The sequence below is a fragment of the Gymnodraco acuticeps genome, unplaced genomic scaffold, assembly GCF_902827175.1.
Source record: "Gymnodraco acuticeps unplaced genomic scaffold, fGymAcu1.1, whole genome shotgun sequence".
Lineage (NCBI taxonomy): Eukaryota > Metazoa > Chordata > Actinopteri > Perciformes > Bathydraconidae > Gymnodraco > Gymnodraco acuticeps.
This window is the reverse complement of record NW_022990271.1, coordinates 6018677-6029474: the sequence shown is the minus strand read 5'-3', so window position 1 is coordinate 6029474 and position 10798 is coordinate 6018677. Positions and strand designations below refer to the sequence as shown.

The window sequence follows — 10798 nt, the reverse complement described above, 5'->3', positions numbered from 1 at the left end:
AGAATACAAAAGTTTGGTGATGTCAATGGGTTGCAGGCTTGATGCAGTTATTGCAAGCAAAGGATTTGCAACTAAATACTTAAATAATTTTTCACTTTTCACACTATTTTAAGTCACTTTTCCTATACTTTTGCTCACTTGAAAAATGGGTGGGTTTAAACAAAAGGTGCTATCTTCTCAGTTGTTTATCAGATCCAGATGTAAATACCTGGAATCAAAAGCTGAAACCTTTTGACTCATATTCATCTTTTGATGTCAAACCTAATTGTTTTCAGTGTACAGCTAAAATAAACCAATTGGCCTTGCTTTTCCAATAGATTTGGAGGGGACTGTATACTAAACTATCTCTAAAGAAATTGCAATTAATTCAGAATGCTTAACAAACACATAATAAAGGGTTCACATTTCCACTGTGCTTGCATCACTGCATTGGTTACCGGTGTCTTTCAGATTTTATTAAGTATTTTAAAGGTGGGGTATGTCATTTATTTCAGAAACACTTTTTGTTATATTCCATGGAATTCTCTTAAAGGTGGGTATTGAGAAACTGGCTCGAGATACACTTTTTGTTATATTCCATTGAATGCTCTTAACATCCCGATAGCAATGAATATCTTAAGTGCTTTGACAAAAAAATCCATAAAAAAACGTCATCTGTGGAAGCCGTAGTACTGTAAAAAGCACGACCAATCATTTTATCCGGCCCGGCAAAAATAACTGAGGTTACCTACTGTAACCCCAGCTTCTATGAGTAAATGGCGCAGCCCTCTAAGGCTATCGCTATTGGGTAATCTCCCTGTGCCCCCGCGCAGCACTGAAAACTTGTAGTCCACGCCCACCCGCAAGGTGGGCCCCACACGTGGGCCTCCTTCCGGTATAAATAGGAAGGAGGTCCGGCCATCTGCTCCCATACAAAATAACTTTTCTTCAGCTATTCGTAGAGCCAGTGGGGCCCCACACTTAGAGGGCTGCGCCATTTACTCATAGAAGCTGGGGTTACAGTAGGTAACCTCAGTTATATTCCGTATATGGCTTCGCCCTCTAAGGCTATCGCTATTGGGTTAAGGGCGAAGCATGATGTAGTCTGCGCCCCACTGGGTCCGCCCTGCACTAGAAGCACAGACACACCTGCTCAATAACACCCCCTGCCTGTTGTGCCATGCGTAATGGCGCATCATCGTCCCTGGAACATAGCAAAACATGCCTATCTTCCCGACGGGGTGAAGGCTGGGAACAATACATACCGGCCGCTGTGAGAAAGTAGAGACGAAGGTCCCACCTTGTCCAGCGATCATAGAGGGGGAACAGCAGCTCTCTGTGTGTCAGACAGGTAGGAGAGCGCCCAGCTGGATCCCTGACGTCACTCACTCTGACCAGGCACTCCGTACAAAGTGTGTCAGAGGAAAAAGGAACATCCCTCCTATAAGAGGGGAAAAGGGCCGCTCTCCGCGTGCCGAGAGGCAGGAGAGAGGCGCACAGCTGGCTCCCTGACGTCACTCACTCCGACAGGACACCCAGTACAGGGTGTGTCAGAGAGGAATGGGAGACATCTCTCAAATAAAAATGAGTAAATGAACAGGGGGAAGACCAAGATGCAGCAGTGCAAATATCTTCCACTGATATTCCTCCGTGCAACGCCGTGGAGGAGGAAATTCCTCTGGTGGAGTGCGCATTGATGTTCTCCGGGGGCTCTACCCCAGAGGAGACATATGCCTGTGACACAGCCTCAGACAGCCAGTGTGACAGCCGTTGTGCAGACAGAGGTTGCCCGATCGAGCGCTCTCTATAGAAACAGACGCTGAGAACGGCGCCAGGCCGCCGTGCGCGCCACATAGCAAGACAGCGCGCGCACAGGACAGAGGAGATGAGACGTGGCTTCTTCCTCCGACCTGTAAGGAGGGTGGAATAAGCCAGCCAGGGTGATCACTCTTGACCTAAAAGAGTTGTGATGACCTTAGGCATGAAGCCGGGTTAGGGCGTAAAACAGCTGAACTGCCATCTCCTTGGATCTGGAGGCATGACGGAGCCACAGAGAGAGCAGACAAATCACTCTGGCAGTACTACTTTGGCTGAAAACAGTTTAAGGGGAACCTGATCAGGTTCAAATGGGGCTTTGCTTTAGTGCGCGTAACACCAAAGCCAAATCCCACTGAGGCGCCAGTGTGCGTGACACAGGTCTGAGTCTCCATACTCCTCGCATACAACGGCTGCTGCGTTCTGCGAGCCCCTCTGTTAATTTCGCCGGGAATATACATTGCTCTGATGGAGAGCAATGTGTGTGCGCGCCCAGAACAGCAGCCGCCTGGCTGCGTTCAGAAGCTGCGCAGATCGTACTCCTCCCTGGCGATTGAGGTAGGCTAATTCCATAGCCGTGGCCTGTTGTCTGTGCAAATCAACACATGTTTGATTGTACAGCAACGGGGCGACTCCCCGTTCTTTTCCGAGATTTAGAAAAATAGCGGGAGTAAACCGCGCAAGACACTGTTCCTGGGATAACAGGAGTGTTTCTTGTATCCCATGAAACTGCTGGGGGGAGAGGCTTCTCTGTGATGTGCCGTAATGGTCATCATGGTGACGAGCCACGCCATCGCCGCCGCTGCCCGTGAGGCAAAAGGGCTGCGAGGGAGTTTCCACATGCTGCATTTCACTCCGTCTCTCATCATGAGGCGCATACACGCGGATGAGAGGTGTGTGCAGTGCTGCCCACATGAGGCGTTATAACGGCGCTCATGGGTTTATTAAGGCCGTGTGTACGAGGCGTATCTCGGACAGAGGAATGCCGCGAGCTCTGTAGTTTATTAACCAACAGGTTAAAACCAGGCTTCTGCAGCGAGCCCTGCTGTCTACTAATCAACAGATTAGTGGCAGCTGGCTTAATTAGCGCGCTTTGAAATGTATTAACTGTTAGAGATTTAAAGGGATATCTGATCCGCTTTTCAAATCTCCGCGCGTTCCTATGAAGCTGGTTATAATACAGGAAGAAATCCAGTGCCACCAAGTAAACAATATCTACTTTAATGGTAATATGACAAAACAATACAATCAATACAGTACAAATTCAATACAGTTAATCTTTGGGATCCCGAATTTACCTGCACGTGAGCCAGCCAGAGGAAAGAGGCTGAACACCGCGTGTGTTTCTGTGTTTCTACTCTGTGACAATGGGAGGAGTTATCAGATCCTCCCATTCGGACATCATTGATTGGCCGCCCCAAATATCACAGACACCTTAGACCTTAGGCTTCCCCAATCACTGTAGCTAGATCTAAATTGAATGCAACTCAAGACATGCTCTCACCTTCCCCCATCTTCCTTTGTCCTCAAAAACATATGTCAAACAGGCCCCACATCCAGCTCACAGTTCCACCCAAATTATTCCCATTTTAAGCTTATCCATAGTTTGCTAACATGAATAAATACAAATATAACTCTACAAATCCCCCTTTTGGTCTCATTTTAAGAGATCAACTATTTCAAGACACTCACATTATAACCTGGGATTCAGACTATTTAAACATTCAGGAATGGCTCCACATATCAACTTCATATGACCGTGTAGAAATACCAAAATATATCCTCAGTGTTTAGACAAATCGTCCATCAATAGCACAAAAATAAACATACCAAAAAAATATATAGAAGAAAATAGTAAAATATATGTTTCCAAATAACCTCTTTTATCATTTATCATTTAGTCCTCCTTAATCATCAAATTACAAACTTTAAAAATAGCTTGCATCTCAAAGATTTGCTTCAAGACAATTATAGTAAAAACACATTTAACATTTAGGATTATTAGCAATCCACCTGAGGTATAAAATCTGGATTGTAAAGGTCCAGTTGAAATTCACAGTTCAAAGTATAGCATTCACAGTGGTGATTCGATTAATCCGTAATCTGCAAAATTGCAGTGTCCTCAAGCTTTAACATTACTTCACTACGCTTTAGTCAAAAGTAAGGCACTTATCTATACATTCATTTTAGTCAAATACATTGTTTAAAAATCTGAAAAAGAAGAATCAGACATTTATTGCGTAGTGTAAAAACCCGAAAAGGTAAAATCTATATACATCTTCTACATTCTGAGTGTCAATTTTAATCAACTTGTCATTCATTTTGTGGGGGTCCCCATGGAGCAGAAGCCGTGATTGTGCCCCACGGATCTGAAAGCTGGGCGTCGTACATCAACACGGAGTCATCCACTGTGGAATATCCCACTAGTCTCTGTGGAGCCTGGAGGGCGGTTTTGGTCATCTTTCGTATGGCTAGTTTAACTACAGTGACCAAGCAGATTATCACAATTAGCACAACTAAGATAAACATTGAAACGGTCACTGCAAATTTAACCAACCCCGCACCCCACGATCCAAAAGTTCCAGTTAAATCCCCAAGGGTAAACCCATGAGTTTCATGCAACTCTTTTATCCCCCTGGCGGTATCATGAGCCATATCCATGACCTCAGGTGTAGCATCAGAGATGAAAGAACAACACTCAGATCCAATCACCTTGCATGTGCCCCCCTGGGCGGCTAATAAAAGATCCAGTGCCATACGATTTTGTAATGCTACAGTCCTAACCTCCTGTAATTCCTTATGTTCGGCTAACATGGCTGTGTTAGATGCATTTAAGTGATTTTCCACTACTTTGGACAACGCCACAATTTCCTGCTGAGAAACATAAATACCGTACCATGGTAAAAATAGACTAGCCATCCGCTGTCCTTCTGTAATCGACCTGCTGTTTCTATGTAGAGAGGGAAGTATAGCTGCAATCTCATCAGTCTTCACTTTACGGATTAAAGGGATTAGATAGGCCAGGTAACAGGTGCCATAGAAAATGTCATAAGGCATACAGCCATAGGCTCGGTCCCCACAAACTAAGTAAACCCTCTGCGGGAGGGGCGTTCTGGCTAACTGCACCTTTATTACGGTATTACAGTCGCTGTGGCCCACATCTGGAGAGGTAAGAGATCCTCTTTCATTCTGGAAACAGATGGACACATTCTTCCACTCATGTACTACAACTGGGGGAACATAGACAGAACAGTCACGGGTAGGGGACTTACCTAAGGGTAATGGCTGCGAACAGTCATGTATTTTAACCTCAACTGAGTCCACTGTTCTGGAGCCGAACCAGGGCACTACTGTTACCAAAGCCTCAACTAATAAAGATGGAGTGTGTGGTTGCAGTGTACATATTGGACTGGTAAAGTTAACCGAGCAATTAGTCTGGGCTAGAGCTAATTGGAATCTGTATTCAAAAGCTAGGTTAATATATTTCTTCACATATATTAGTCTTAGGACCGTCAACTGTTTGAACCCCTCTGGCAGGTAATCCTTATTTACTGTCTCAACAATGAGCGAGATTAAACCCTTGTATTGTAGAGGTTTCTCAGAGTTTATTGGATACGAAGGAGTGTAACAATCCTCGGCCTCATCTCCAATGCGGGATGCTATGTCATTCCAGCTAACTAAACCGTAGTCCGCTTTCGTGAAAGGAATTGGGCTAAACATGGGAGAATGTACGGATTCTGGCATGTTTTGGCACAGCCAACAGTTGCTAACATTGCGTTCATGTGCATAGTCTAACATTAAACTCATTGCCGAATTGGTTTTAGTTAGTTTAGGTGGAGCGATTAAGGCCTTTTTTGAAGAATCTACATCCTCTCCTGTTTGTTTAAGTGGAGTGGATATTAGGGCTTTTTCCGGAGAACCTGTTTCATGATATGGTTCAATATATGTTCTAATAGAGGCGTGTCCGGCGACCCCTAAATTAGAAAAATCTGTTTCATGCTCTGGTTCAATAAATGCACATCCAGTGACCCCCGAATTGGGAGCTTTGTAATCTGGCTTCCGTGCCGTGCACTGGGACTCATATTTTAACTGTTCTGCCGTGCTACACCACAGTTCTGGGGGCATATTTGCAATGGTGTTGAGTGTTATTCTTACCATCCCTGACGAGACCCGGAACTCCTGATACTGCGTCCCTGGATACGCTTCCCACACCGTGTAGTCGCCACCCTTGCTTAAAAACACAGGGTACGTAATAACACAGTTTGGTGAGTTACATATTGCAGTTGGGCAGTCAAAAGAAATCTTCTGTGGTTCGTGAGCAGAGAGAGGGGCATTCCTCCTTCTTCTCTCTCTGTGTCTCTCTCTCATTGTACTGAATGTTAGTGTGGTGATTGGAAACAACCTGTCTTTGTCGCTAGGCACTGATTGGCCCGTTGGTGTGATTTTGCCCTCAGAGTCTGGGCCACCTGTCGTTGGAATGGTCACAGCTTCATCAAGCGGGGCTACCTTGGACAGGTACAGCAGGCCCAGCACGAGGAGGATGATGACAGCTTTCACACGCCAGCCTCCGGTGGAGGAGACAGACGCCATCTGGAAGCGTTGATCCACCCCGCTCTGCCTCGTTCCCTCAGGACCGTTCCTCGCCGTCCTCTTCAGCCCGCCCGCTTATGGCGACTTCTGGGTCGGTGATAGGAGTGTTGTCCTCTGGTTCCTCCTCCTCTGCGCGGACCACGTCCGTGATGATGTCGTCTAGGGTCCTTCCCGGAGGTTTCCCCACTGCGCACTGATTCCAGTGGTACCAGATGTCTCCTTTCCCTTCCAAGCGGACAGCGTGAGATGTCCTCTGCATCACCCGATGGGGTCCAGAGAACCTGGGTCTCAGCCACTTGGGTCTGATCGCTTTCAGCCAGACGAACTCCGCAGTGTTCGCTTCGTGTTTCTCGGGTCCCCCTTTTGCCTCTGCAACCTGGGTGGAAAAATCTGCCACTAATCCCTTAAGTTGCTGGAAGTATGGTTTCGAACTCAGAACCTCTACTTCCTTTCCTACACTTAGGGCTCCTGGACCTGGGAACTGGTGACCATAAGTGAGCTCAAATGGAGAGAAACCTGTCCCTTTGTTAATGGAGCTCCTGATTGACAGAAGAGCCAGAGGCAATGCGTCTACCCATTTCATGCCCGTCTCTTCACATGCTTTGCTGAGTTTTTGTTTTAAGTTCTGGTTCATCCTTTCCACTTTTCCCTGAGACTGTGGATGATAAACTGCTCCAAAACTGTGTCTTAGTCCTAGGGACTCTTCTACTGTGCGTAGGTCATGGTTCTTGAAATGGCTGCCATTGTCTGACCTCACTTTCCTAGGAAATCCATGTAATGGAATGTAATGCGTGACTAGGAATTTGATCACTGAGTCTGCATCTTCTCTTCTGCATGGGATAGCTTCTGGCCAACCTGTGTATCCATCTACTACTACTAACAAATATCTGAATCCTCTTACTTTGTCAATCATGTCAGTGTAGTCAATGATGATTTCTTCTCCTGCCATCTTAGGTAAAGGAAACTTTCCCTGGTGTGGTTTCACAGTGGCTCTGATGTTATGGGTTAAGCAAATTACACACTCTTCTAGGTGATTTGCTATCATGTCTGGTAGGTATGGGTGCCACCAGTGGGTCAGGTGCCTGTTCATCTGAGTTTTACCACAATGCGTTGGGCCGTGTGCTTCTTTAAGCATGGATCTTATCCACTCTGGGGGTATAACCGGTCTCCCATCTGGGGAGTACCATATCCCCTCTTTGTTGGTAGCTCCCCGGTTTGACCATAGTTTTTTGTCTTGAGGAGACCCCGCTTCTTGAGCTTCTTTAAGCGTCTCATCTGTTATTGCGGGCAGCAAGTCAGCGGATTTTAAGACAAGCATTTGATACCATGGTGTATATCCTGCCTTCTCTTTAGCTGCTTTGTCCGCTGCATTGTTACCCCAAGCCAAGTAGTTGTTTTCTGCGTTGTGACCTTTACACTTAAGTAAAGCTAACTTGTTGGGCAACATTACTGCTTCTGCAAGCCTTCTGATCTCTTTCTCATGTTTGATGGGGGTATTTGTGGACGTTACAAATCCTGCTCTCAACCATTGTCGCATTTCCACGTGAATTACGCCGTGGACATATGCTGAATCAGTGTAGATGTTTACATCCTTTCCTTTTGATAGCTCTAATGCTGCAATGACTCCCATTACTTCTGCCAACTGTGCTGATACTTTCCCTGTTACTTCCCCAGCTGATACTTCCTCAAAGTTTCCCTCAGGTTTTTGTTTTACCACGGCATAGGCTGCTTGGAGGCCGTTTTGGGGGTGTCTAAAACAACAGCCGTCTGTGAACAGGTTTTCTGCCTGTGGGATGGGCTCGTCTCTGAGATCTATTCTTAGCTTCACATCTTGAATGATTCTTTCCTCACACCTATGGGGCTCTCCGCTACCTATGGTGTCTGCGCTGTTAACTCCTTCGTGTGTGTATGTGATGTGTGCCTTTGTCAGAGTTTTCTCCAGCCTTGTTTGTCTCGTTGAAGTCATTGTGAATGCACTTGAGTTCACAAAAGAGACAATGCTGTGTGTTGTCAGTACTGTCAAAGGATGGCCCATCACAATGTGTGAAATCTTGTTTAAGATACGTGCTGTACCTGCCGCGTGTCTCATGCAGGGAGGTTCTCTGTTTTCCACTCTGTCCAGTGTAACACTGACATACATCAATATTGTCCTACAACCCCCCTTTTTCTGAAAAAGAATCCCATTTACTGTGTCTTCATTTTCAGAAACATCAAGAAAGAATGGTAATGCATAGGATGCAGCGGCGAGAGCCGTGACTTGGGACATGGATTGTTTGAGAGAAATGAACGCAGCTTCTGCCGCTTGTGTCCAGTCTAGTGTGGCAGTGAGATTGCGCATGCCTTTCTCGTTGATGAGTTTTCTGAGTTCAGCTGTTCTTGGGTTATACTCTGGGATGTAGTGTCTGCTGTAGCCTGTGAGGCCCAAAAAAGACAACATGTCTTTGACTGTCTTGGGTTTCGGGTGGTTCAAAATGTGTTCCTGATGCGCTGCTGACATGCCCGTGCCTGCTGGGGAAATCACTCTGCCCAAAAATGTCACCTCTTTACGGGTGCATTGTAGCTTTTTCTTGGAGACTTTGAACCCTGATGTGTGGAGGCGCACCAGTAGGTGTCTGGTGGCCTCCAAACAAGAGGCTGCAGAAGGTGCTGCGATGAGAAGGTCGTCTACATACTGTATTAATACTACTCCCACTGGCAATGTAACGCCCTCTAGCTGTTCCCTGAGCACTTTGTTGAATATTCCTGGAGACAAACTGAAGCCTTGTGGTAGTCTTGTGTATTGTAGTTTCTCCCCTCCTATTGTAAAAGAAAAAATAGGTCTCATACTCTCTGCCAGAGGTATGCAGAAGAAAGCGTTGGCTAGGTCAATACAGGTGAACCATGTGTGTTCAGGTGAGACATTACAGATAGCCGTGTAGGGGTTAGGAACTGGTATCAGAGCTGTAGTCGTAATAGCATTAATGGTTCTCAAATCATGAGCCATTCTGTACTCCCCGCTAGATTTTGATACAGGAAGTATGGGAGTATTCCAAAGGCTTTGTGAGGGTTCTAACACCCCTGCTTTCTTCAGTCCCTCAACTGCCTTGTCAACACCCCCTTTTGCCTGTGGCTTGATCGGGTATTGTGACCGGCTCACAGGCACAGAGCTGCTCACCTCAAATGTTACTGGTGTGGCTTTTAAGCAGAAACCTACATCATGAGAGTGCGACGCCCACAGGTCAGACGGGAGATCACGCAACATGTCAACTGTATATGCATGGTCAGTTTTTTCCCTACCATGATGTCTATCTACTTCGTGTCTTTCCATGTGGATGCATTCTTGTGTGTAGATTTTAAGACGATACGCTCTGTGTGAGGGAGAGTATGTCAGTGCTGCGATCTGCGTAGGTTCCCAATCTTCGACTTCTAGCAGCGTCTTTACCATGGGACCAAGTTCTTTAGCTTCATAACTCTTTTTGATAGCTAATGTAATGTGTGGTGTGGACTCAGCAGACAAACGGTACCAGTACAGTTGTTCATCAGAGAGCTCAACCGACGCAGCCACACCCGCCTGTCCCACAAAGAGATTTGTCGTGGTAACGTCCCACACGGCCATAGACACCTCATTATCATACTCATATTCATAACTTAGGTCGTCTTTTCTATCATAATTCAGCGTCAGGTGGGGGGGGTCTGGAGGGGGGCCATAAGGCCTGAGGAGGTTAATCCATGGCTTCCATTGTTGAAAAATGGAATACAGTCCAGGTGTGTTGTCCCGAGGTCGGTCCAACAGTCCCCAGAATATAGTGGCATGTTGGGTTGCTTCTGCCTCAGTGGACTGGGCCAACATCATCTGAGAACCTGATGTTATGGTAGAAGACGAACAATTGATGGTTGTGCCATTTGGGAATGATATTATCAGTCCATCCGGGGAACAGAGGATGGAGGCATTCGCTTTGATCAGAATATCCCTACCCATGAGGTTAGCCGGGCTTTTTGGTGCAAGAATATACTGGTGTAAGAATGTCTGTCCTGCTATCTTGGTGGATAACAGCGTGGAAAGCGGTATTATTTCTATTTTTCCCGAAAACCCTATGACTGAGACTGTTGTAGATGTTTTGGACGCCTTGAAGACGGGAGAATTGATGGTGGAATATCTTGCTCCTGAATCAACAAGGAATGGTAGGTTTGAGTCTTTAACAGTCATATTAATGTATGGATCCGCCAGGTCCCGTACATCCAGGGTTCCCTGGGCGTCTTCATTCTTCGTAGTATTCCCCCTCATACAGGACAAACTGGCCATAGGGGGCGGCCATAGCATTAGGGGCAATGTGACCCTGGTTCGGTTGTTGCGGCAATGGGACAGCCTCATGGGGTGTCTGGATATATGGTTTCTCCGATCCGTTCCCCCCTTTAGCCCGCCCCCTTCCAGGTG

General features: G+C 46.4%; 1 protein-coding gene across 1 annotated transcript; it reads right to left on the bottom strand.

The window, feature by feature from the left end:
* Positions 1 to 6375: 6375 nt before the first annotated feature.
* Positions 6376 to 10585, bottom strand: LOC117549336. Its single transcript, XM_034221158.1, has one exon. It carries the CDS (start codon positions 10568 to 10570, stop codon positions 6422 to 6424), a length of 4149 nt encoding a protein of 1382 aa, XP_034077049.1. The 5' UTR covers positions 10571 to 10585; the 3' UTR covers positions 6376 to 6421.
* Positions 10586 to 10798: the final 213 nt, after the last annotated feature.